Source organism: Vidua chalybeata, chromosome 1 (genome assembly GCF_026979565.1).
Source record: "Vidua chalybeata isolate OUT-0048 chromosome 1, bVidCha1 merged haplotype, whole genome shotgun sequence".
NCBI classification, from domain to species: Eukaryota; Metazoa; Chordata; class Aves; order Passeriformes; family Viduidae; genus Vidua; species Vidua chalybeata.
In genome coordinates, this window is record NC_071530.1 from 153,363,544 (window position 1) to 153,390,364 (window position 26,821).

General features: G+C 53.6%; 1 protein-coding gene across 14 annotated transcripts in view; it reads left to right on the plus strand.

Annotated features, from left to right (window-relative positions):
- Positions 1-26,821, plus strand: part of SCRIB (scribble planar cell polarity protein) — a 107,400-nt gene that overhangs the window by 37,379 nt on the left and 43,200 nt on the right. For 12 of the 14 annotated variants that reach the window (XM_053952415.1, XM_053952373.1, XM_053952384.1 and 9 more), the window contains exons 16-24: positions 699-761; positions 13,307-13,396; positions 13,909-13,986; positions 15,965-16,279; positions 16,974-17,054; positions 21,793-22,041; positions 22,627-22,737; positions 24,523-24,699; positions 25,527-25,643. In XM_053952415.1, the coding sequence (XP_053808390.1) occupies positions 699-761; positions 13,307-13,396; positions 13,909-13,986; positions 15,965-16,279; positions 16,974-17,054; positions 21,793-22,041; positions 22,627-22,737; positions 24,523-24,699; positions 25,527-25,643 (1,281 nt within the window). The remainder of the gene's footprint in view (positions 1-698; positions 762-13,306; positions 13,397-13,908; positions 13,987-15,964; positions 16,280-16,973; positions 17,055-21,792; positions 22,042-22,626; positions 22,738-24,522; positions 24,700-25,526; positions 25,644-26,821) is intronic. The other 2 variants (XM_053952382.1, XM_053952389.1) reach the window with 2 other exon arrangements.

Sequence of the window (26,821 nt, forward strand, 5' to 3'; positions counted from 1 at the left end):
CTCCTCTGGGAGCTCTGGAGCTCAGCGGTGACTCCTCTGGGAGCTCTGGAGCTCAGCAGTGACTCCTCTGGGAGCTCTGGAGCTCAGTAGTGACTCCTCTGGGAGCTCTGGAGCTCAGCGGTGACCCTGAGAGCTCTGGAACTCAGCGGTGACTCCTCTGGGAGCTCTGGAGCTCAGTAGTGACCCTGAGAGCTCTGGAACTCAGTGGTGACTCCTCTGGGAGCTCTGGAGCTCAGTAGTGACCCTGAGAGCTCTGGAACTCAGCGGTGACTCCTCTGGGAGCTCTGGAGCTCAGGAGTGATTCGAGAGCTGGTTCAGCTCCTCAGTTCTGGAGCTCAGCAGTGACCCCGGGAGCTCTGGAGCTCAGCAGTGACTCGGGAGCTGGATCAGCCCCGGGAGCTCTGGAGCTCAGCAGTGACCCCAGGAGCTCTGGAGGTCAGCAGTAACTCTGGGAGCTGGATCAGCCCCGGGAGCTCTGGAGCTCAGCAGTGACCCCAGGAACTCTGGAGCTCAGCAGTGACTCTGGGAGCTCTGGAGCTCAGTGGTGACCCCGGGAGCTCCAGAGCTCAGCAGTGACTCGGGAGCCGGACCAGTCCGGCGTGCCGTGCGTGTGTTGGGTGGTGGTGGTGGTCGTGGTGGCGGGTTTGGTTGATGCTCCACTAATCCGCATGCCTCTTTGCTGGTTCCTGTCCTAACAGGGGGTGTCGTTTGATCAAGCCAATAATCTGCTGATTGAACCTGCTCGCATTGAGGAGGAAGAGGTCTGTACCACTCCTACTGTTCTCTCTCTGCCAAAAATCATCCAGCCTGCTTGATTTGCTTCCCAGCCTCACCCGTTGTTGTAGGGGGAACTCTGATCTCTTTGGGTCAAGTGGCTTCTGGACCTGGCTGATGACAAACACGATGATTGTTTCCTCCTTGCTTTTCCCTTTTCCTCCTTTCCCGTCCTTGAGGTGAGAGTGGCTGCTGCAGAGCAGAAGTGAGATGGAAACGATGTAAAAACAAAAGGGGCTGAGGTGGGAAGTTCAGTTCCTATTTGCTGTGTGTTGATGGAGAAGTGGAATTAAACAAATGGGTATTTCTGGACGTGTGGGTAACCCTGGAGGAGCAGAGACCTCAAGAATCAGCCAAGTGCTGTGTACTGACCCTTTGATAAAAGAAGGAGGATCTCAGGGCACTGTGCCACTGCCTGGGGAAAGTGGACTGGAGCCAGTGATTTGTGCATCTCCTGAAGCCTCCCCCACATCCCTTCAAGACTTAACATGCAGCACCTTGAGGTGTCAGAAAGGGGCAGTGGCGTCCGAGGGACCACAAAGCCCCTGGCATGGGGATGGTGAGTGTGCTAAGGGTTAAAATCCTGTGGCTGCCTGCCTGGCTCATCCTCTGAGTGTGACCAGCTTCCTGCGCTTGTCTCCAGGTTTTCAGTGCCTGACCTGTGTGGTCACTACCTTTCTGCAGGCAGGTTTCCCAGGAGCTGCTGGAAGCAGCGTGCTCCTGCCACTGACAAGAAGCAGGAACAGCATCCCTGCTGACAGCTTGCACAGAGATGTCTCCCCTAGGACAGACAGTACAGGTCCACCAGAGCCATGTGCTGCCTGGGAGTGCTGGCCGGGGTGTAACGTGGCCTGGGGTCCCACGGTCCGTCCGACCCCGGGCAGCCGTAGGTGTCCTGGACAGCGCTGGGCTGATAGGCACAACCTGCCCAGGTCCCTCAGGGTAGCTCCAGCTGCAGGCAAGCTTAGCGAGCAGCTCTTTAAGTGGGATCAGCTCTTTGGGGAATTCAGGTCTTCAGTGATTTCAGCTCTTTGGTGAATTCAGGTCTTCAGTGATTTCAGCTCTTTGGTGAATTCAGCTCTTCAGTGATTTCAGCTCTTTGGTGATTTCAGCTCTCTGCTTGCTAAGTGCCTCGGCAGACACAGGGATGAGAGAGGAGAAGGTTGTGTGAGGTTCCACAGCGGTGTCTTTATTGGCAGCTTCTGCAGAGGGTGACAGTGACAGCTCTTCTGCCGAACTGGGCAGAATTGGGGGTTTATATAGGGTGCAGGGGTGTTGGAAATTGTCCAATCACCAGGGTTGGGGTGAATTTGACCTATAGTCTTACAGAGAGATAACAAGGGTCCGAGTGCAGAAGCTTCTTTGGTCCAGTCATCATGACTAGGCATTTCTTATCTTAGGCAAGTGACCACCAGGGAGGCCTTGGAGGGCCTCTGACTGCTACAGGAGTGTCTCTGAGGACTTGGCTCTGCTGCTCCCTAAGGTGTGAAACAGATTTTTCTTGGTTTTGGAGTAAGGCTGTATCCTTTCCACCCAGGCAGAGCATGAGCTGGCTCAGGTGTGGTCCCCTGTTAGTGCATCTGAAGATTTCTCCATCTTTCTCCACCTCTAGGTCCCTGAAAACCACGTTAGTATTTCTTGCATTTCTCTTCTGCGTAATCTTCTCATGCTGAAGGTCTTTTCCAGCCTCAATGATTCTGTGATTCCTGGGTGTGGCTGTGTGAGGCCCCAGGCTGGCTCTGGTGTCCCCTCAGCACAGCGCTGTTCCTGCACTGAGGAAAATGTGGCTGTGCAGCTCACAAGGAGCAGCATGCTAGAGAGCTCCCAGATTGGTGGGGGTACCTGGAGTCACCCAAGATTTGGAATACTTGATTGTCCTACAGCTCTGGGGGGTGCTCAGCAAGGGAGCTTGCAGGAGACCAGGTTGCTCCAAGCCCTGCCCAGCCTGTCCTTGAACACTTCCAAATGGCATCTGCCAGCTGCTTCAGGGATGATTCCTTGAGAACAATCATGGGATGATGGAGCTGAGCAGAGCAGAGAGCCTGGTGCCCTTGAGCAGCACAGTTTGAAGTTCATGAGACTGCTGTCACATTCCTTATATAATTTAATACATCCCTGGGAGAAGAGGGACTGCTGATTCCTGACTGGGTGTTCCTTATCCCTAAACCATAGCTGCGAGCTGGAGACTGGTCTTGTTGGAGCAGAACTGGAGAGGCAGGCCCAGCTTGTGCCAGCCCCCAGCACTGGGCATGCCCAGAGCTGCTCTTGGTGCCAAGGGGGCTCTGCTGCAGCAGCAGAATAACTTTGTTAAAGTCTGGGATTCCCTCTGCTGCTGCAGCCATGAATAACTTTGTTAAAGTCTGGGATTCCCTCTGCTGCTGCAGCCATGAATAACTTTGTTAAAGTCTGGGATATCCTCTGCTGCTGCAGCCATGAATAACTTTGTTAAAGTCTGGGATACCCTCTGCTGCTGCAGCCATGAATTAACTTTGTTAAAGTGTGGGATTCCCTCTGCTGCAACAGTGAAGAATAACTTTGTTCCAGTCTGAGATTCCCTCTGCTGCAGTGAAGAATAATTTTATTAAAGTCTGGGATGCCCAGTGGTGGATATCTGGCTCTGGGCTGGCTCTGTCCCAGTGTTTGATCTCCCTCCCCATCTGCCTTGCAGAGTGGCTTTGCTGGGGTGTAGAGAGGCTCTGAGAGGAGCACAGCAGCGTGTTGAGCACCTGTGTGATGGCTCGAGGTTAGACCTGAGCTCTGTTTTCAGGTAGTTCTGATGGAGCAGCCTGGAAGGATGCTGGGCAGATTGCAGAACGGTGGAAGGAGGGTCCCAAGGTTGTGGGACAGTGGAAGGAGGGTCCCAAGGTTGTAGGAACAGTGGAAGGAGGGTCCCAAGGTTGTGGGACAGTGGAAGGAGGGTCCCAAGGTTGCAGAACGGTGGAAGGAGGGTCCCACAGTTGTGGGACAGTGGAAGGAGGGTCCCACAGTTGCAGGAACAGTGGAAGGAGGGTCCCAAATTGTGTTTCAGTGCCCGAGGCTGCTCTGCTGTAGCAATGGCTGGTGCCATCCACATCCTTGGGTATGCCCAGCCTTGGGTAACCCGTGTCCTGCAGAGCCCCTGCAGATCCAGGAGCTGCAGAGGGCTCTGTGCTGCCAAAGCTTCTGCTGCTGGGGGATATGGACAGGATTCTGTCCCTCGCTCTGCCCAGGGACAGAAGGAACTGCCATTCCACTCCCTGGGAAGGAGAGAAGGTTTCCAGAGGTGCTGGATGTCTTCTTTGCTGCTGCTCAGGTGTCACATCCTGTTGCTCTGCAGTCAGGAGTGAGTTTTGAAGGAGCCTCATCCTGTGGAAGCTGCTCAGGAATGTCACCATTTGTGTTGGAATGCCAGCCTCAAGCCTGGCACCAGTTCCTATTTGCCAGCAGCAGATGTGGCAGCACAGCCTGGTCCTGGTCCTGGAGCATCCCCTGCTCAAAGGGTTCAGTTTTGGAGAGGCCCCACAGGTAGTGGGGAGCACTGGGATGTGCTGGGAGCCATCCTGAGCTCAGGGACTCAGCTGTGGAAAGGCCAGCACAGGGACTGGGAGCACTGGGATGTGCTGGGAGCCATCCTGAGCTCAGGGACTCAGCTGTGGAAAGGCCAGCACCAGTACTGGGGAGCCACTGGGATGTGCTGGGAGCCATCCTGCCTCTCTGCCTGGAGCTGCTCCTCGCTGCTGCACATGTGGAGCTCTTCCCCTTGCTCTGGTTTTGCATTTATGGGGTGAGTGTGTGCTTCATCAGGGCATTGTCAGACTTGGAATTCTTATGTAGCAAATTTGATTTTCCCACAATGTGACCCATAAATTTTAAACCTGAAAAAGTTTAATAAACCTCTTGTGTAGTGCAGGAGAGGTGACGTCACCTGGGTTTGCTCACCTGGCTTGACTGGAATATGACAGAATGGAGTCTTTTTGATGTTTAAAAAAAAGATAAACACTCCCATTTCTCTTGTTTAATTTTAAAGATGATCGAAGTTCCTACTGAGCAAAGAAAAATGCGCCATATTTTCTACTTTAATTTGTCTGGCTTTTAATTTACTGCCATCAAAATGTTTTTATGACCTTTTCCTACTGGGTTGAAGAGTCCTCAGTGTTTTTTATGGAATCATAGAATGGCTTGGATTAGAAGGGACCTTTTAATTGTCACCCAGTGCCACTCCCTGCCATGGGCAGGGGCACCTTCCACTGTCCCAGGTTGCTCCCTGCCCTGTCCAACCTGACTTTAAACACTTCCAGGGATGGGGCAGCCACAGCTTCTCTGGGCAACTGGGGCCAGTGTTCTGCCACCTTTTCAGGCCACGACCCTCTGGTTTGGAGGTGGGTTTGTGATCTCTTCCTGTGAGTGTACAACCTCACCCATGGACCTGTGTCAAGGCACGACTGGGACACGAGTCACCCACAAAGTGTCAGAGATGGAGGATTGACTTATGTGACTCCTGCTTGTTCCTCATCACTGATCCCTGTCTCAGCTGCAAGTTTTGTCTGATCCAGAGTTCTCTGGGGACCAAGGAGCAAAGTGTGGAACGATTCACACAAATGCAGTCCCACCTGCGGTTCCCTTTGCCTGCTCCAAGAGTGGGGCAGGATCATTTTGGTTCTGCTCTGCCACACAATCATCTCGTTGGCCTTCACAGGGAGAGCAGAAAGCAGCAGGAAAGCGAATGATGGAGTGAAAATTGATGTTTAAACAGAGTGCTACAGCAAATCCAGCTCTCCCTGCTGCTCCAGGCAGGTGCCCTGTGTGTAACAGACGGGTTTTGCTGCTTGGGACCAGGGTTATGTACAAGAGTCAGGCATTACAATAACCCCCATAGAAATTATGGGGGCTGAGGCATTTACCTGCCTTAAAACTGGTCCCTGTTTGCTGCAGTGTGCCCTGACTGTCACTGGAGGAGAGCAGGAACTCCCAGCCAGTTCCAAGGCATTGCAGTGGGAAACAATCCCCAGCCTGGGCACTGGAATGAGGCCAGACTGGGACAGGTTGGCATTTCTGGAAGATACAGTTTAGCTGAAAAAGGGCTGTGCTCAACTTAGGAACAACAAAGCTGAGTTGCAAGGAAGATAACAAATGATTTGGAGGAGGTGCTGAAGTCAAGTCTCCTACCACGACTGGCAACTCAACTCTATGCTCTGGTTAGTAAGTTGGTCAAACTTTTCATTAAATACAGCTTGTTTCATCCTGTTATGCAGTGTGTGAGACACACAGATTCCTCCTCCAGGGAGAACCCCAAAACTACTCCATATTTCTGCTTCTGGAGGAATTAGAAAACTTATTTTTAATCTGTCATTTGTTAGATCATTGTCTTCATTGTATTTTATCTTGTGCAGTCTCTTCCCTGCTGGCTGACCCATTGCCTGCTTGTCTTTGGTTTAATTCTATGGAGACCAGTCCTGACTTCTTCCAGCCTTCCTTTTGCTGGATTAGAGAAACCAAATATTTCTGGTGTTCTCTGGTAAGAGGGATTTCCATTTATTCCCTGCCTTTTCTTTCAGCTGATCTACCTGAGCTCAGGTTTGGTGACCGTAGGCAACATGAGAGTGTATCCAGACCTTAATCACTAAATCACATACTTCTTTTTCCACTTCAGATATGGCAGTTCCTGTTCCTGGATGGGAATTTCTCTTTGTTCATACCTTTATTACACCTTTAGCTTTTCTTCCTGTATCCTTCAGGACTTGGGGAGCTTTGGCCTCCAAACAAGGTGCACTTAGAGATGTCTCTGCCTGTTTGTTCTGAGGCAGGTGATGCCAGGTTTAATGGAAGTTTTCCATGTGTTCCACTGTTCCATGGATAAATGCTCTCCTCCTCAAGGCCTGCCCTTAGCAGCATAATGTTGAAGTAGGTTTTTTGTAAACTCCCCAGTCTTTATAGTCTTGTAATTGTGTATTAAAATGTTGGGTAAAAGGACCTTTAGAACAATCTGAAATTGCTGGGCTGAGAAGAGTCTCCAGTGGAATTTTATAGTGGAAAATATAGTGAAGAAAAATGGCTGTTCCAAGGGATTCACCACACAAGAAGGGTCAGTAAGAACAGGAATAAAAATTCTGTGCTGCTGAAGAGATGAAATGGAATGTGTTCTAGTGTTACCTGTTCCAGCTGAACCTGGGTGTAGGTTTTCATCCTGTTTCTGGTTCTGTAATGGTTTGAGGATTGGTAGCTTTGGACAATGCTTTTTGCTTCTCTTTAAGCATTTGAGTGTTTTGATTTCCAGAGAGACCCTGTCCTGCTGCACTCCGTAGTTTGGCCAGGCCAGATCCTTGCAGGATTCCCTTCTTTTTCTATCTCTGTGCCCCTGACAAAGCTGGCTCCCAACTGTGATAAGAAAATGCCAGCTTCCTAAGTCCCACTTTGTGTGGTTCATTAATGAAATAACTAATCCTGGAATCCCATTTTGTGTAGTTCATTAATGAAATAACTAATCCTGGAATCATAAAGCAGCCCAGGCTGAAGGGGCCTTGAAAGGCCCAAGGTTTTGAGGGGAAGGAGCCTTGGTGAGGCTCTCAGCACCCAGCCTGTCACGTCCAGGGATGTGACTCAGCACCTCCCTGTGGAGTTTGTCACAGTGAAGGATTGTTGTCAGTGCAAACATCTCTTCCATGCACCAAGATGAAATCAGGCCTTTATATAGACACATAGCAGCACTCTGATGTGGGTCTGTATCTATAGCCCTGGCACACAGCTGTCAGAGAGGGGTCTTGTATGATGTGTGAATATTCACGTAGCTGTGGGAACCTTGGCTTTTATTGATGCTTCAAGTGTAACCATATTCCATGTTTTTAAAAAGCATCCTTGCTTCCTTCTCCCATTTGGGAAATGTGGTCACTGTCCTCAAGTCTCCTGAGGAAGGGATGTGCAGGAGCAGAGCAGCACCCTGAGCATGGCAGGTCCCTGTCCCATCTGCTCCCAGTCCCTCTGTCCCCAGTGGGGCTGTGGCAGGTGCCTGTCCCTGTTCCCAGTGCTGCTGTCCCCAGTGGGGCTGTGGCAGGTCCCTGTCCCTGTTCCCCATGCTGCTATCCCCAGTGGGGCTGTGGCAGGTCCCTGTCCCTGTTCCCCATGCTGCTATCCCCAGTGGGGCTGTGGCAGGTCCCTGTCCCTGTTCCCCATGCTGCTGTCCCCAGTGGGGCTGTGGCAGGTCCCTGTCCCTGTTCCCAGTGCTGCTGTCCCCAGTGGGGCTGTGGCAGGTCCCTGTCCCTGTTCCCCATGCTGCTATCCCCAGTGGGGCTGTGGCAGGTCCCTGTCCCTGTTCCCAGTGCTGCTGTCCCCAGTGGGGCTGTGGCAAGTCCCTGTCCCTGTTCCCAGTGCTGCTGTCCCCAGTGGGGCTGTGGCAGGTGCCTGTCCTTGTCCCCAGTGAGGCTGTGGCAGGTGCCTGTCCCTGTTCCCAGTGCTGCTGTCCCCAGTGGGGCTGTGGCAGGTCCCTGTCCCTGTTCCCCATGCTGCTGTCCCCAGTGGGGCTGTGGCAGGTCCCTGTCCCTGTTCCCCATGCTGCTATCCCCAGTGGGGCTGTGGCAGGTCCCTGTCCCCAGTGGGGCTGTGGCAGGTCCCTGTCCCCAGTGGGGCTGTGGCAGGTGCCTGTCCCTGTTCCCAGTGCTGCTGTCCCCAGTGGGGCTGTGGCAGGTCCCTGTCCCTGTTCCCAGTGCTGCTGTCCCCAGTGGGGCTGTGGCAGGTGCCTGTCCTTGTCCCCAGTGGGGCTGTGGCAGGTCCCTGTTCCCAGTGCTGCTGTCCCCAGTGGGGCTGTGGCAGGTCCCTGTCCCTGTTCCCCATGCTGCTGTCCCCAGTGGGGCTGTGGCAGGTCCCTGTCCCTGTTCCCAGTGGGGCTGTGGCAGGTCCTGTTCCCAGTGCTGCTGTCAAAGGTCCCATTTGGGGTTCTGTGCTTTGCACTGGTTTTGTGGAGGTGTTGAGTGGGAAGTCAGTGAAGTGCTCAAACTCCTCTGCCCTGTGCCCACCATCTCTGTCCTCCTGATACCTTTTCCTTTGAGACCTACATCCATTGGAACAGAGGAAGGAATAATATCAGAGCCAGGAAACCTCCAGCCCAGGGGCTGCTCTCCTGCCAAGGCTGCTTTTCCCTTGTGCTCCTTTTCCACTGTCTGGGGTTAATTTAGCTCTCAGCAGTCACACAGCAATCTCCCATCTCCCTTTTGCTCACTGTTATTTTCAGCCTGTCTCCTTGTCCCCATGAGCTGTCACTGACCAAAGCCAGACAGATTTAGCTCTTCTCATCTTTCCTGGTGAATCAGTGCCTCCAGCTCCTGCTCTTCCCTGTCCCAGCTGTGTGCACCCAGGGTGAGAAGAATCCCAGAGTTATTTAGGTTAGAAAAGACCTCCAAGACCATCAAGTTCAACCTCTGACTGATCCACACCTCGTTACCAGCCCAGAGCACTGAGTGCCACATCCAGTCATTCCTTGAACTCCAGGGATGGTGACTCTGCCACCTCCCTGAGCAGCCCCTGCCACTGCCTGGGGACCTTTTCTGGGAAGAAATTCTTCCTGATGTCCAACCTAAACCTTGAGGCTCTAGTGTGACAGTTACAAACTGATGTGTTGTGTTGTATGACACTGACTGAACACGTGTCAGAGCCAAGTGACAGGAGCTGAGGGGCCCCGGCCTCAGCAGGACAAAGGGATCCTTCCACTGGTGGGTGCTCAGCTCCTGGGCACTCTGTGGATCAAGATTTCTGGGCTGTTCATGCCCATGTATAAGGCACCATGGAGATGCCATCCATGGTTTTGTCTGATCCTCTCCCATTCCTTTTATACATTTCAGTCCCACAGAATCTAGTGGCAATCAATTATTAATTTACTTGAGCTTTATATCAAAAAACATTTTTTAAGCCTGCCACTGATATTTCATTTGGTATCTTACTGAGTTCCATTGAATATCCCTAATTCTTTTGTGATTACAAACAGGGAATAATCATCTCCTATAAAGTTATTAATGGCATGAAAAGATAAAAAGGGTCTATCTCCCCCTCCTGAATTGGAAGGCTCCCAGCCTCCCCTCATATGGAATTATTTCAATTCTGTCTGCTTTAGAGGAAAGCCACGCCTGACAGATCTTGACAGAACCCAGATTCTTGTTTCTCTCCCGATGGCTCTTACCTGGTTCTTGGCGTGTACACCACACACCTGTACCAGCCTTGGCTGAGGCCAGTGCCAGCTCTTGGAGCACAGATTCTGTGTTTTGCACAAGTCTGTGAACCTTCACTTCATCAGCTGAGGCTGGAGTCTTCTCAGAATGAAATAGTTTGGGTTTTGAGAGACCTGGTTTTCATAGAATCCAGCTGTTCCTCATGAGAGCCATTTGTGTGCCTGCGAAGAGCCACATGTGTTCCTCAGTTGCTCCTGGGATGGTGTCTGGGTGAGGAGCTGATGGTCACAGGCATCCTTCTGTGTAGTTTCTCAGTCCATCAGCACAGTGTAAGGGGTCACAGGGTACAAAAAGCCCAGAATTTGGAAATGCTCTATAAGCACCTCAGAGATCTCAGGCAAATGTTGGGACTCTTGAACACAAGTTGTCCAGCCCTTTTGATTTTTGAAAAGGCTATTGATGACATTTAATGGATTCTTCAGCTGCTGTTAAAGTGGGATCCCTCACCTTCATGTGGCACCTGTCCCTCGTCACACGCGTGTCCCAACAAAAATCCAAATTATTTATTGCAGAGTGCATTTCCTGTGTCAGTATGACAGTCTCAAATAAATCTTTTGGGACATGTAAATGCCAGGATTGGATACTGAGAGTCAGGGAATCACTAAGGTTGGAAAAGACCTTGAAGATCAGCAAGTCTAACCATCAACCCAGCAGCACCACTGTGTTCATCACTAAACCATGTCCTCAGGTGCCATATCCACATGTGTTTTGAACACTTCCAGATATGAGGACTCCACAGCTGTCCTGAGCAATCCATGTCAGGGCTGGACAGCCATTTACAGGAAGGAATTTTCCCAGCATCCCATCTAAACCACTCCTGGCACAACTTGAGACTGTTAGCCCTTGTCCTGTCCCTTGTTCCCTGGGAGCAAAGCCTGACCCCCACCTTGTTCCACCTTCCTGTCAGGGAGTTGTAGAGACTGAGAAGGTCCCTCCTGAGCCTCCTTTTCTCCAGGCTGAGCCCCCTCAAGCTGCCTCAGCTGCTCCTGCTGCTCCAGACCTTTCCCCAGCTCTGTTCCTGTGTCTGCACTTGCTGATGCCCCACAATGTCTTTCTGGTTCTGAGAGGCCCCAGACTGACCCCAGCTGTGTGCATCCACATGTACAGCCATTTATAAATTGATGCCTTTCTATCTTCTGGGTGTGAAGCCCTTGAGCCCCACTCCTGTGGGTGTGTTTGCAGGAAGAACTTTGTCTTTCAGCAGCTCTGAGCTTTGTCCCTTGAGTCCTGTGGGTGCAATGATTGGTGTCTGCCGTGTCCCTGGCAGGCTGCAGGAATCCTCAGTGATGAGTTGCACGGCACAGCAGCAAATTTGGACTGCCCCAAATCTCTTGGGCAGCACCCAGATGCTACCTGAAAGTGAGACTGTCCAGGTGTGCAGTTACTTCTGAGAGCTGGGAATTCTTGCAGGAGCAAGTGAGTCTGTTAACAGACAAGGGTGGGTGGGTGAACTTTAAGGTCCCTTGCACCCAAGCCATTCCATTATTCCATTTTAAAAGACAGTTACACCAAAAGCCATATGAGAGCTGGGTTGAGGTGGCCCCATTCATGTTTGGGGTGTCCCCAAAGAGGCACAGGCAGGGCTGAGGGCACGAGGTGGAACTGCTTCCCTGGCTCGTGTTTGGTGCCACTGATGGTGAGCGGGTTCCCGGTGGGAGCCAGGGCAAAGGATGGCAGCTCAAAGTGTGGCAGCTTTTCCAATTTCCCCACTTTCCCCCTGGCACCACAGCACTTTTCCTGCAGGGCTGGATCCCTGCTGAGGAACTGTGATGAGTTCTCCATGAAGGTTTGTCCTTTCTGCAGAGGGAGAAGCAGCGAGTTTTGGTGAGATCAGATCATCTGAGATGGGCTGCGGGTGGATCTGGCAGGAACTGGCAGAGCAGAGCACCTCAGCTTGTTTCACATTTCCTGCAGGGGGTTTCTGGTTTGGTTTCTGTTTTGACCTTAGCAGAATATGGAGCTCCACAAGCCATTGGTTCTGTCGTTGCAGAAGTGAAAGAGGGTTGGAAGGGAAGTGTTAAGGAATCTCCTGCTTCCTTTGCTGCCCATGCTGTGGCCATGTGGAGCTGACAGTGGCACTTGACATCTCTGCAGCAGCCTCTCTCCATCCTGGGCTTTGTTTCCAAAGAGGTGACATGGAGGATGGCCAGTTTGGTTCTCTAGAGGAGTCTGTGCTCATTTTTGTCACTTAGCTCACCAGCTCCTTAGTCCTTGGCCCTGAGAGAGTCCATCTGTCCTGTTCCTTTCCCTGTGTCCTACCACATGCTCCCTGTCTTCCTTCTTGTGACTGTGGCATTGGGAATGGTTCATGCTGGTGTCCTTAAAAGAAAGAGCTTCAGCTCCAGCCAGATCAGCTGTTGGCAGTGGGCGTGATTGGCTATGTGGAGGTGGGAGGTAGGAGAAGACTTGTGGCTTGCTCAGCTGTGATCCTGAGCAGCTGGGGCAGAGCAGATGGGGTTTTTGGAGTTGTGTGTTGATTTCCATCAATACAACAAAGCCAAGTGTCCATCCAGAGTCTTCTGGACAAGGTGCCATCCTTGTCACTGCACACTACGCTGGGGTGACCTGGAATCCTCCAGTGGCTGCTGGAATTACACTCAAAGGGAGCCCCATGGCAGAGCCAGGCTGTGGTGTGAACGCTGTCCCCGTTCTGTGATCCAGTTCCAGTCCGTGGCTGCCCACTTTGCCTCGTGGTGGAATCCCCTCTGCTGTGTCCACTGTGGGCAGGCTGAATGTTGGGTCAGGGCTCAGCTGTGGGCAGGGATTTGTGTGTTCCATGCCTTGTGGTGGTGCTGCCTCTGAGGCATGAGTGCCACGGCTCACCCACAGGTGCCACAGGTCCCCCAGTATGTCCCACAGGTGCCACGGCTCACCCACAGGTGTCACAGCTCCCCCAGCATGTCCCACAGGTGCCATGGCTCCCCCAGGGTGTCCCACAGGTGCCATGGCTCACCCACAGGTGTCACAGCTCCCCCAGCATGTCCCACAGGTGCCATGGCTCCCCCAGGGTGTCCCACAGGTGCCACGGCTCACCCACAGGTGTCACAGCTCCCCCAGCATGTCCCACAGGTGCCATGGCTCCCCCAGGGTGTCCCACAGGTGCCATGGCTCACCCACAGGTGTTACAGCTCCCCCAGGGTGTCCCACAAGTGCCATGGCTCACCCACAGGTGTCACAGCTCCCCCAGCATGTCCCACAGGTGCCATGGCTCCCCCAGGTGCCATGGCTCACCCACAGCTCCCCCAGTGCCAGGAGGTGGCCGGCAGTTGCTGTTTCTCATGAAGAGAGCCGTCCCCTGCTCCCGATGCCCTGACCCGTGCCCCTGTCCCTTCTGCTTGCAGCTGACCCTGACCATCGTGCGGCAGACGGGGGGGCTGGGCATCAGCATCGCGGGGGGCAAGGGCTCCACGCCCTACAAGGGGGACGACGAGGTAAGGCCTGGGCCCTGCCCTGCTGAGGCAGCTCCTTTTGGGGACTGGGTCTCCCCGGCTGCAGGTGGGGTGTCCTTGTGGGGGAGCAGCCCTGAATCCCCCCAGAGGGGAGGTTGGTGGGGTGGAGCAGACTCCTGCCCTGTGCCAGGATGGTCTGACCTGGAGCAGCCACGGGAGCAGGGGGTTCCTCCCCAGCTGTGGGGCACAGGGGTGTGGGGTTGTTCTCCACCTGGTGGCATCAGCTGCATCGTGTGATGCCAGTTCCACTGGAAGAGGGGTAAGGTGTCATTCCCTGGTCTTGTGTCTCACTGGGGGCAGCCCTGCCGTGGGGTTTCTGTCCCCCTCGTCACCTTGGGGTAGCCCTGCAGTGGGGTCTCTGTTCCCCCTTCCCAGCTCCTGAGCTGCCATGTCCCCTCATTCTGGGTTCAGGACTGGCAGGACTGGAGCTGAGGGGCTGCACTCCCAAGGGGTAAGGAACAGGCTCTCCATAGAACAGAGGGTTTTGTTTCCAGGGCATCTTCATTTCCCGCGTGTCTGAGGAGGGTCCTGCAGCTCGGGCAGGGGTCCGTGTTGGTGACAAGCTCCTGGAGGTAAGGATTGACTCCTGACGAAGCAAATGCTTCTGATAGCTTGGAGTGGGGATGTGAGATTATTGGGAATGGATTTGCATCGCACATGTTTTAGACCAAATGAAGCACTGGGAGACACATAAGAGCTAAACAAAATCCCTTTGACTCAGAGATATTTGTTTAATTTACGTTACCATGAATCTTTTGTTGCTTTATAAGCTCCTGCATTTACTCTGGCCCAGCTCTGAAGTGTTCTGTGGCGCAGGTGGGAAGAAATACAAGAATACACACCTGGGCAGAGCAAAAGTGAACCTTGTAAAATAACTTCTTACCCAGGGAGCCAGCCATGGGAGTTGTTTGGGTGGGAAGGAACTTTAACACTCATCTCGTTTCACCCCCTGCCACGGGCAGGAACACCTTCCACTAGCCCAGGCTGCTCCAAGCCCCATCCAGCCCAGGCTGCCTGGGCCTGATCCCCTGGTTCTCCCTTACGTGCCATACTCGAGATGATCTGCTCTGTGACATTCCCACACTGAGGGATTGTCACACTGACAGCTCTGGGTGTTCCAGGGGTGTGAGCAGGTGCGTGTCCCTTCTGGAAGATGAACAGGGGTCGACCTGAGTTGTGTTGAATTTTGCTGAATTTTGTTGGTGGAGATGGTTCTGTGGGGGGGTTATCTGTCTGTGATGATAGAGGTGTAGGGAATTCAGGACTCCCTGTGGGGAAGGAATTCCTCTGAAAGGCCCTTTCCTTGGTTGCCCTGGCCTGGGACAGGTAGCAGGTGCTGTGGGAATGCAGGAAAACCTCCCAGAGGTCTGGACACACCAGTGGGAGCAGGGCCCAGGTGGGGTGTGAGGGGCTGAGCCACTTCCCTCAGGCAGCAGTGGTTGGGATTGGGATGGGTGTGAGACTGGGGCTGTGTGAGGGAGCACTGGGTGTGAGGTTGGGGCTGGATGTGAGGGAACACTGGGTTTGAGGTTGGGGCTGGATGTGAGGGAACACTGGGTTTGAGGTTGGGGCTGTGTGTAGGTTGGGCCGGGTGTGAGGGGAGGCTGGGCGTGAAGTCAGGGCTGGGTGTGAGGGAACACTGGGTGTGAGGTTGGGGCTGGATGTGAGGGAACACTGGGTTTGAGGTTGGGGCTGGATGTGAGGGAACACTGGGTTTGAGGTTGGGGCTGTGTGAGGGGACACTGGGTGTGAGGTTGAGGCTGTGTGTAGGTTGGGCTGGGTGCAGGGGGAGGCTGGGTGTGAGGTTGGGGCTGGTTGTGAGGTTGGTCTGTGTGTGAGGGGACACTGGGTGTGAGGTGAGGCTGCGTTTGAGGTCCGTGCTCTGTGCAGGTGAGGTCAGGGCTCTGTAGGTCAGGCTGGGTGTGAGGGGACACTGGGTGTGAGGTTGGGCTCGGTGTTTGTTGGGCTCTGTGCAGGTTGGGCTGTGTGTGAGGGGACACTGGGTGTGAGGTTGGGCTCGGTGTTTGTTGGGCTCTGTGCAGGTCAGGCTGTGTGTGAGGGGACACTGGGTATGAGGTTGGGCTCGGTGCGTGTCAGGCTGTGTGTGAGGGGACACTGGGTGTGAGATTGGGCTCTGTGCAGGTTGGGCTGTGTGTGAGGGGACACTGGGTGTGAGATTGGGCTCTGTGCAGGTTGGGCTGTGTGTGAGGGGACACCGGGTGTGGGGTCGCGGCTCGGTGCGTGTCAGGCTGTGTGCAGGTTGGGCTGTGTGTGAGGGGACACTGGGTGTGAGGTTGGGCTCGGTGTGTGTCGGGCTGTGTGTGAGGGGACACTGGGTGTGAGGTTGGGCTCGGTGCAGGTTGGGCTCTGTGCAGGTTGGGCTGTGTGTGAGGGGACACTGGGTGTGAGATTGGGCTCTGTGCAGGTTGGGCTCTGTGCAGGTTGGGCTCGGTGTGTGTCGGGCTGTGTGTGAGGGGACACTGGGTGTGAGGTTTGGCTCGGTGTGTGTCGGGCTCTGTGCCAGGGCAGGCTGTCGCTCTCCGTGCCCAGGTGAACGGAGTGTCCCTGCACTGTGCCGAGCACCACGTGGCCGTGGAGGCGCTGCGGGGCTCGGGCAGCTCCGTGTCCATGACGGTGCTGCGGGAGCGGATGGTGGAGCCCGAGAACGCCATCACCGTCACCCCCCTGCGGCCCGAGGACGACTACAGCCCCCGGGAGCGGCGCGGGGGGCTGCGCTTCCCCGAGGGCCCCGAGGCAGCCCCGGCCACCGAGCGGTTCTCCACCTGCCTCATGCGCAACGAGAAGGGCCTCGGCTTCAGCATCGCTGGTGGCAAGGGCTCCACTCCTTACCGGGCTGGAGACACGGTCAGTCTGATCCCCTGGGGCTCATTCATCCCTGGGCATGCAGCAGTGCAGCCTGGCCCTGGGCTGGTGGGCCGGGTGGTCTCTGAGAGCCAGGTGCTCTTAAGTCAGGGAATCGTGGAGTTCTAGCATGGTTTGTGTTTGGAGGAACCTTGAAGCTCACCTTGTCGTGGCCAGGTTCCGCTGTCCCAGGTTGCTCCAAGTCCTGCCCACCGTGGCCTTCAACACTTGCAGGGATCCAGGGGCAGCCACAGCTTCTCTGGGCAACCTGTGCCAGAGCCAAACCGCCCTCAGAGGGAACAGTTCCTTCCCAAGATCCCATCCATCCCTGCCCTCTGGCAGTGGGAAGCCATTCCCCCTTATGCTGTCACTGCAGGCCCTTGTCCAAAGTCCCTGTCCCTCTTTTTTATAGAAGGAGGATGGCTGGGGCTCCCAATCCCTGACAGTGATATCTAATCCTGCTGCTGCCCTCTTGGCACAGATTCCCAGCTCTGGGCTACGGGAGGACTTTGCTGCCAAGGGCTCTGTGAGCAGAGGGTTTGTGTGGAGCGGGGAACAAACGGGAAGCGGCAGGGCAGGGGAAAGGTCTGTGGAGGGGAGAGGTCTGAGACCTGCCTGGTGTCTGGGAACGGGTTTGGAGAGCCAGGCTCAGGTGGGGACAGCCCAGGCTGCTGTGACCTCCCTGACTGTGCTGCAGGGGATCTTCATCTCCCGGATTGCGGAGGGTGGAGCAGCCCACCGGGACGGCATCCTGCGCGTCGGAGACCGAGTCATCTCGGTGAGTGTGGGTGCAAGGAAGGGGCTAGCTCGGCTCAACGCCCTTCCTCATGCAGGGGCTGCTTCTCTGTTACTGGAGCTGCATTTTGGGAGTCCTTTTGTCAGCTCCTGAGCCTTCTGGGAGAGCGTTTAATTTGGGTGGTCCTCCCCTGTCTGGTGGTGGGTGCAGTTACACCTCCCCTTTCCCCAAATGCTTTATGCAAGTGCTTTCCCCAGGAACAGCGTGGAGGGAGGGGACACGGCAGCACTGCCCAGCCTGGTGTCCCTCTGGAGCCTGGGGGGCTCAGCCACGGGGAGGGGGGAGCCCTTGGGGCACAGGGGGGGTGGGCTGCAGCAGAAGGAGCTGTCCAGGGGTGCTGTGGAGCTGGGCAGGGGTACCTCAGTGCTTCCCTGCTTCACGTGGAACTCTGCCCTCGGCCTCCCGTCCTGTCCCCGCGGATCTCACTGCTCTCACCTGTGTCTCTGCCTCCTGGTCCTCACTCCCCTCCTGCGGGAGCCTCTCCCCAGCTCGCATGCTGCCTGGGAAACCTGCAGGTCCTGGTGCTGGTGGTGGGTTTCTGGCCCAGCTGCTGTGGTAAGAGCACGCATTACCACAGCGCTGGCGTGAGTAAACACTGATACAGCCTCGTCAGTGCTGGCTTCTGTCTGCTCTATCCCTGGCCAGGGGCTGTGTTGTATTTGCTCAGGCACAACGTTTTAGTGGAGCTTGGGCCCAGGTCTGACACTGGTGTCTTGGCAGGAAGCTTGAACTGGTATGGCATCTCTCACTCCCTTCTAGTGCTCCCCACTGCCCAAAATCAAGCCCTGACCCTGATTAATGCCAGATAGACTGGATTATTTTGGATTTGCTCATGTTTTGATGCTCCATGGTACGGAGGCAGTTCTGAGGCCCATCATTTGGGGTTGGTTTGCTCGACCTGTGGAAAAAGGAGACACAAAATCTTAGAACAGATTCAAAAGTCAAACCTGCCTTCACCCTGCTTCAGCAGCTCTATTTATATGCATGGGCAGCTTCACAGGAAAAGCAGATCTAATTCCCTAGTAATAGCTTGCAGTGGATTCCTTATGGGATGTGTGAGTTCAGGGCTTACAGAGTTGGGATTTTGCTGAATTTTGATGTGGCTGAGGCGTTGCTGTCATTATTCCTGACACCCCCAGTGGGGTCCCCTCAGTTCCCTGTGCTGAGGTGTTTGTGACCACAGAGGTTTGGTCATTATTCCTGACACCCCCAGCGGGGTCCCCTCAGTTCCCTGTGCTGAGGTGTGTGTGACTATCTTAGAGGTTTGGTGCTGAGCACCAGCTGAAGCTCAGATCCCATGCTCACCTCTGAGGAGTGCAGGAACATGTCACCTTTCAGGAGAACACCCCCAGGACTTCCAAGCCTGTTTACCACACTCTTTGGAAGCAGCAATTGCCCATTTTTATTGGAAAGCTTCCACGATGCCATGGTTTCTAGGATATGGTGCCTGTATCTGCATGGGGAAGGGGAGGACCCTCGCTGGGTACAGGGCCCATTTCCAAAGCTCTCCTGGTCATGCTCAGCTCTCACTTTGCCAAAGAATTCTGTTTTTTTAATAAATACAGCACAGCTTCCTGCTCTTCCCCTGTGCTCTAAATCCTCCTGGACTTCTCCTCAGGAGAAGAACTGGGATCGCTCCTTTGACTTTCTTAGGGGAGCTTTGAGCACATGGATTAAAGAGCCCAGCTAGGTCTCCCCAAAGTTAGCACCTCTCAATATGCCCCAGTGCCTGTCACTCATTCCCCAGCTTCCCTGTGTTCCTGTGTCTCTTGGGAGTCATTTTGGGGGCGGAAGACACTGGATAGGAACCTGCTGAGGGGGTGCTGGAGAGCTGGAGTTGTGGGATGGGAATCCAACAGGGAGGGTGCAGGACTGGAAGCAGTTGCTAAGGGCAGCTGATTTTTTTGGGATGGGACTTGGAAGAAAACTGACTGTGGGGAGAGGTAGGATAGTGGTGGGTGACACGTGGCGTCCTAATGATGCAGTATGACCCCTTGGAGATTTCCCAGGATAATATAATTCCCTGGCACAGAGAAACATGTGGAGCAGGGAAAGGACAGACACTGTCCCTTCCCCATAGCACTTGGAGAGCCATACTGCATGGCTGGCTTTGCTCTCTAGCTAGATAAAGGCCATGGAAAATTAGCTGCCCCAAAAGCTGGGCAGCCACCAGGATTGCCAGGTGGTGGAGAGTTACTGGGTGAAATGCTCCAAGGGCTGTTACATTTGAGACAGCTCTGACTCCTGGAGTCCTGTGCCCTGGTCCTTGCTCCGGGAGGCACCGCTGTGCCCTTCTGGTCTGACCCCATCTGACCACCCTCATCCTCTCAGGGGCAGGAAAACAGCAGAGGGGATGTGAGGAACGAGAGTGGGCTGTGCTGCAGCAGGTCTGTGCGTGCAGTATCATTGCAGTGTCCAGAGTCAGAGCAAGGCTTGGAAGGGACCTTAAAGATCATCTTGTTCCCTCTCAGTGAGCATGTTTGGCCTTGATGTGGTGATAGAACCAAAGAGCCAAGTCTCTCCTGCGTGTTGCCTTTGTTAACCATCAGAGGAGCCAAGGAATCCTCCCTTCCCAGTCCCCTGGACTCATGGCTGCTGCTTTCCCTGCTCCCAGCTGCAGCCATCAGCAGGGGAAAGTGCAGCCTCCAGGCGTGGAACACGGTGCAGACACAGCTGGTCCCAGATGGCAGGGGCAGGAGGGGGGCAGTGCCCTTACAGGTGTACACCTGAGCACAGGTGGTGCTCAGAGGGCAGGAGCACAGCCAGCTTCTCCCTGGTGCTGCCCTCTGGCTCCTCAGGCTTCAGCTTGCTGGGGGAATGGCACACGCGTCCCTCGCTCACCCCAGTCAGCGCTCCTGCCTGCAGCTCTTCAGCCTCTGCTCCAGCAGCAAGATCTTCCAGGCTCTTTGGTCAGACCCAAGCCTTTCACCCAGCTCCTGGGCCACCTCTTGAGTCTTCCCACGTTTTGGATTCCTACTTGCTGCCTAGTCCAGCTTGAGTTTTACCAGCAGCTCTCCACATGTACCCAGAACAGAGTGAGCTGGCCCAGTAAATAGAGCGTGTGGGGAGAAGGCAGAGCAGACGTGCACTCAGACCCAGGGCTTGGCCAGACCAGCACTGACCAGCAGCCTCTTGTTCTCCCCTGTATTTCCCCGTGCTTGTTCCTCACCTCCAGTCCTTCTTCTGTTCTGCTAAACGTCCCATAATAAGTGCTGCATATTCCCACAACACCTCCTTCAAGCTTCCTGCAGCCACTTGGCCCTTTCCTACAGGAGATGTGCTGAGACAACCCCTTACAATCTCCATTTCTTCTGCAGATTGGTTGCCAGGTTTGGTCACGCTTCTCTAACGCAGTGATTCCTTTGTGTGATTGCTTTTGGTGACTCTTTGAGGATCCACCCAGGAGTGTCTGAGCCGTGTGTCTGTTACCTGCACTCCGTTAGGGGCTGTGCACCTGTGTGGTTCATTTGTCACCTTTCCTGCTTGGTGCCCTGTCCTGTGCTCAGCAGCCATTGCCCAGGTCCCTCTCATCCTTCCTCTTCCTGCGGGCACGTGCCAGCTGCTGCCGTGACATGCTTCTGGTTGGTGCCAGAGGTGTCCTTTGGGGACAGTGCTCTTGGCAGAGGTGACACTGTGGGGCTCCCGGACAGTGCAGGGCTGTGCTTCTCCCTCGCTGTCCTAAGGAGAGCAGTACGCACAGCCGTGGGTGGGACAGGGCAGTGGGGTGGGTGCTGGGAGGGTCACGGGGGGCCAGGACAAAGCCCTGCATGTCAGCTTAGTCCAGAAACTGCTCTCTGGGAAGGAGCTGGGGAGTAACAATAATATTTCTGGGAATTAGGCAGTAGGGAGTTGGCCTACAAAGCCCAGTTGCTGTGACTGTTACAGTCACATTGTTATTTCATGAGCTGATCAAAGCCCATCTTGGCAGCTCCTTTTTTCATGTCCTCTTTGTTCATCTTGGAAAGCTTTTCCAGAACCTAATGACTGAGAAACCTTTTAATTTTCAGCTTCACCTTTTTCCTGTCTAGTTTTGTTGTTCTAGCTGTGTTCTGTGGCTCTCTTCAGGATTCTGCCCCTTGTACATTCATGGAAAACAGTCATGTCCTTTCTGGTCCTTTGAGTTTCTAGGGGGACAGTTTTAAATCTTAATTTTGTAGGAAAGGCTCTCTGTTCTTTCAAATCTCTCTATACCTGGGGTCACTTTTAATGCCTTAGAGCTGGCTACCATGACCTTGGCCAGCAGGGGCAGCCAGTGGCACAGTGACCAGCGACAGGTCCTGTCAGCCATCAAACCGTGCCTGCAGCAGTGTGGGGGCTTTGGGTGACTGATGAGGGCAGGTGGCTCAGTGACACGGCATCAGGTGCTTCTGCACGTGCCTGTGCTGTGGCATTGCTGCTGGAAATCACTGGTCTTGCTTCTCCCATGTGGAGACGTTTGGCTGTGGGAGGTGGAACGTCACCCCTGGCCGGCGTGGTCCCCTGGAGCACCGTGTCAGTGGTGCTGCAGGGCACCAGCTGTGCAAGGAATGGGGAAAGGGCCAGGAAAGCTGAGGAGGAGGAGAATTGGGATCAGTGGGAATGCGCAGGTGCCTGTGTCCCTTTGCTCGGTGCGAGGTGCTTTGGGGCACAGGCGTTTGAGAGGTGCCAGCAGGGCAGGGCTGCCCAGGGCTCCCCGAGCGCCGCGGGGCCGCTCTGATGCCGAGTTTGCCGGTCGTTCTAGATCAATGGGGTAGACATGACAGAAGCCAGGCATGATCAGGCCGTAGCGCTGCTTACCGCGGCCTCCCCCACCATCGTGCTGCTGGTAGAGAGAGAGGGCGCCGAGCAGCCCGAGGGAGGCTCGCCCCGCGGGCGCATGCACTCCCCGCCGCCCCCCGGCCCCGGGGACAGCCTGCCCGAGCCCGAGGAGACGCCGGCGCCGCCCAGGAACCACCTGTCCAAAGGGCTGGAGGATCAGTACCCTGTCGAGGTGAGCTTGGCTTTGGGGCAGATGGTGCAATCCTGAAAGATGGGCATTGCGATGGGGACTGGCCTGCTGGGTTATTGGGGCCTGGAGGTGTCATCCTAGAAAGGCTTGGGCTTGGGGTGGAAGGGACCTGAAAGCCCATCCAGACCCACCCCCTGCCATGGGCAGGGACATGTTCCGCTAGCCCAGATTGCTTCAAGCCCTGTCCAGCCTGGCCTTGAAAACTTCCAGGGATGGGGCAGCCGCAGCTTCTTGGGGCAGCCGTTACCAGGGCCTCCCCACCCTCACAGGGAAGGCTTTCTCCCCAGTATCCCATCTAACCCTGCCCACTCTCAGGGGAAACCTGTTCCCCATTGTGTCCCTCCAGGCCCTTGTCCAAAATCCCTCTCCAGCTCTCTTGGAGCCCCCTTCCAGCTCTTCTCCAGGTTGCAGAGTCCCACATGGGGAACCCCCTCGTCCCATGAGTGTTCACTTCGTGCTTACCCATGCAAAACGCCCCTGACTCCATGTTTGTCAGTGTTTGTCAGTATTTGTGGTCTGTATGTGATATCCTTCATTGCCTTTGACACTACTTCTTGTTCCCTTAAGGAAATTCACCTGGTGAAAGCAGGTGGTCCCCTGGGCCTCAGCATCGTCGGAGGCAGTGACCATTCCAGCCATCCCTTTGGGATTCATGAGCCAGGTGTCTTCATCTCCAAGGTAGAGTCCCAGGAGAGCTGCTCTGGGTGCTCCTGAGCTGTTGGTTATTGGGATTAAGGTGAAGGATTTTGATGTGAGTCCAGATGTACACGATGGATTTGTAAAATAAGGGCATAGGACAGAGATGTGTGAAGGGCTGTTTGTACTGGATGTGCTGCTGCTGGAGCCAACTGAGGGCATGTAAAAGCCTCAAACCTTTATCCCAGTTAGCTTTTGAAATTGCTGGGTTCACCCTGGCTTTAATGAGTCCTCCTGGGAGGATGCTGACATTGCAGAAAGCCAGCCATTACTGGGAAGGTGCTGGTGAGACAATGTGTGGTTGCTGGGCCACTCAGAGCTGCTCTGCTGCGCTCAGGCCGGTGTCCTTTGATCCCACGTTCCCATTCCAATGGTGACATCAGCTCATGCCATTCAGGGACAGCACACAGGCTAGCCACTGGCTGCAGCCCATTCCCTCACAGTCCTGCACATCCACACTCATGGGAATAGGGATGCTGGAGAGTTCATCCCTGCAGAGCCCTTTCTGCTTCCTGACTTCTCTTGGAGCTGCTGAACCTGACTCCTCTGACACCTGTGGCTGGGTTCAGACCTTGTTAAGGGCTATTTGGAATTCTAGGAGTGATGCCTGCCAGGCCTCTTCCTTCATGTGCCCATGGTTTTTCTTGTAGTGCATCAGCAGGTCAATGAGGCAGAATTTGCTCTTCTCAAAGCCTGACTCTTTCCCACCATCCCTGCTTCCCATGTGCTCACAGATTTCACCCTTTCCTTGCTGACTCCTTTGTTTCACCAGGAACACAGGTTTGGTTATATGTTCAGCTCTCAGGAGCCCCTGTAGAGCACTGTGTGAGGACTGGAGCAGTACTGCTGCTGTCAGTCCTGGTTACAGTCACAGGCAAAATAATGGCAACACTGGTACAGGATTGGTTCAGATTAAATTGGGAATATGAGAATAACATATGGAATAACACTTCAAAGCACATCCCACTTCATTCTTCACCCATGTTCCCAGATATGTCACCTCTTAGGGAATTTTGTTTGCACAGAAAGGAGTCAGAACTGGCCTGCAGGGTGTTGGATGGGGATGCCTGTGGACACAATCACATCTCCAAGGAGAGATGGACTGTTGTAGTTGAGACAGAGACAATACAAAGCAGCACACTCAGTTTTCAGAAGGCTTCAAACTGTTTTTAGCATAGCATGCATGCTTTTTATACACTCTTACAAAACTCATGAGTTTACACTTTACTCATTGGTCATGAGAGACAAACAAAGTGCTCATTGGAATAGGCAGCTGCAGGTTTCTCTTATTTATCCTTCTTTCTTTCTTGGTTTCTGTGTCAACGACTGTCGCTGTTGCGGCAGGGACGGGAATGAAAATTACTCCAAGTTCAGAAGGCAAAGAATGAATCGAACTTTATTAACAAGTAGCATTCCTCTTTTATAACCAGGATCGCTAAGGTGAAGTATGATTGGTCTCAAAGTGAAAACTTTTCACACCATTGGTTCACTATGAATAGCACATGGTGGTAGAACATGCCTATAAACAATATGAACAGAAAGAGAGATAATAAATTGTTTACATTCCTCTCGGACTTTTGCTTGGTAGAAATCTCTCTCTTTTTCTCTCTGACTGAATGAGAATATCTATAAACGACCTTGGTAGGCAATTCTTTCAGGGGTGCACGTGGATCCTGTTACCAAACTTCTCTCTGGCTCGCAGCAGTCGCTGTAAAACCTCCTGCACAGTGGACCTCCCTTCTCCGGTTGTGTTGGTGCTCTCCGCAGGTCATCCCGCGGGGGCTGGCGTCGCGCAGCGGGCTCCGCGTCGGGGACAGGATTCTGGAGGTGAACGGCATCGACCTGCGCCACGCCACCCACCAGGAGGCCGTGAATGCGCTGCTCTCCAACGCCCAGGAGCTCTCCATGCTGGTCCGCAGAGACCCCCCTCCACCTGGCATGCAGGTGGGCTCCGAGGCAGGGCGCTGGGGGGAGTCACAGCCTGCCTTCTGTACATTTCTTACCAGGGGGAGGTCTGGGACTAGGATACAGCCAGACTCCTGGAATTTCCTTCTCCTGACGCCTTGTGAAGGCTGACCTAGAACAGAGACTAGATGGAGCTAAAGAATAGAGTAGGGATTTATAAGGAGGCCTCAACAGATCCACCTTGGGCAGCACAAGAGCCCAGCAAGGGCTACACCCAAGATGAACCAAAATGGCCACAAAAATGGATGACTGATCACAGGGTCTCACACTTCTATAAGTTTTGGTCCATTTGCATATTGGAGTTAATTGTCCAATTCCAGCTTTAGCCCATGAAGTCCCATCCTTTTTGTTTTTCTGTCTTCAGCCCACATTGTTTGTGCTCTTGGGCCTGAAATTTGGATCATTTGTCCTTGGTCCTCATCTAGAGAAGGAATTGTTTTGTCTCCCTGCTCTGTGAAGAGAGCTCACCATCCCCTCATAGGAAGCCCAGACCCACACACTAAAGCAGCACAGAATGTGGAAAATAGAAAAGCTAAAACCTGAAGCATCACTCCTTTGGCAGAATCCAGTCTCTTTTAAAAGTGTGTCTCCAGCTGGGGCATGGTGAGGATCTCTTGCCATGGCTGTGGTGACTCTCTCATCAGGGAACAGAAAAGGGCAGGTCCTCACCAACAGGAATAAACTGCCAAATGAGGGATGGGGCTAATTCAGGCCCTTTTCAGGGCATTTAGAGCTGTGGTCACTCCGAGGACTGTTCCTTCAGCTGAACTTGGCCTGGAAACAAGGAGACTCTTCTGTGTTTACAGGAAATATGCATTGAAAAAGCTCCAGGAGAGAAGCTGGGCATCAGCATCCGGGGTGGAGCCAAGGGCCATGCTGGCAATCCATTTGATCCCACTGATGAAGGCATCTTCATCTCCAAGGTACCAGAGCACCACCTCTGCAGGCGCTGCCAGGGAGAAGGGTGAACCCTGGGGGAGCTGTGGGAATGTGCTCTCAGCTTTCACTGGTGCATCAGTTATGGAGATTCTCCCTCTAGCAAAGGAGACAAATCCTTGTCCTTTCATATTTCCTTCTCTACAGCATCTTCACAGTTTCTTATTTTATTTCCTGCTTGCTTTTATTTTGCTTTGTGTTTCTTCTCTTGTGTTTTTTCTACAATGCAAACCCACGCATCTTTCCTTGTACCCACATTCCTGTTGGTCTCCCTGTGCCTGTCCCTTCCTGCCCACTTAGACATGCTAGCTCTTTCCTCCTTCCACGGAAAGCATCAGGAATTCCTAACCTTTTCTCCTGTGCTATGCACCGTCTGTGTGACTTTGTTCCTTTTTTAGGTGACTGCTTGTGTCACACAAAATTCTCACATCAGTTTTCCTTCAGAAATTACACGTTTTCTTGTTCAACTTATGCTTACCAGTTTGTGCTCCTCCCAACCCTTTCCAAAAAGTTTTTATTGCTTCTTCGCTGGCAGCGGAGCACAGCAATAAGTGGAGTCATTTTGGTCTTGCTGCTGACAAAGAGGACTCTGGGTGTTTACCTTATTGTCACTGACTCCCTCTTTAGCTGGTTTTTTTTGGGGTAGAAACTGATGTGAGTTATCCTCATGGCTGAAGACACTCCATAATTGGTAGTCAGCCCTGATAATTGATAATTAATTGCTGCTAAGGCAAGGGAACATTCAGCATTTGTTGTTACGTGGCTGTAACTGTTTTAAAGTTAAAAGAATAAATTCCCTCTTTCAGAGTGACAGCTGCACATTCACCTGGGACATTTGTAAGAGCAGGAAAAGAAAACCTGGGATTATTCTAACTGACAGTTATTTTGATTAGTTGGGTCTGGTTTTCTCTCCTGCAGCAATACAGGATTTGGGGGTGGAAGGTTCACAGTTTAGCCACGGCACAGAGTTAGTTTACCCCATCTCTCCTCTCTGTTTTTCCCAATACTTGTTGTTTTAGCCTGCAGATAACCAAAATTTCCCTCCTCTCCTTTGAGCTATGTTACTCCCCTCAACCTCTCCTACCTGTCCTGTCTGGAGGGGTTTTCCTGCCTCTGATTTTCCCTGGATATTTGTGGTAACCAGGAGACAAAGTGGTGCTTTTCC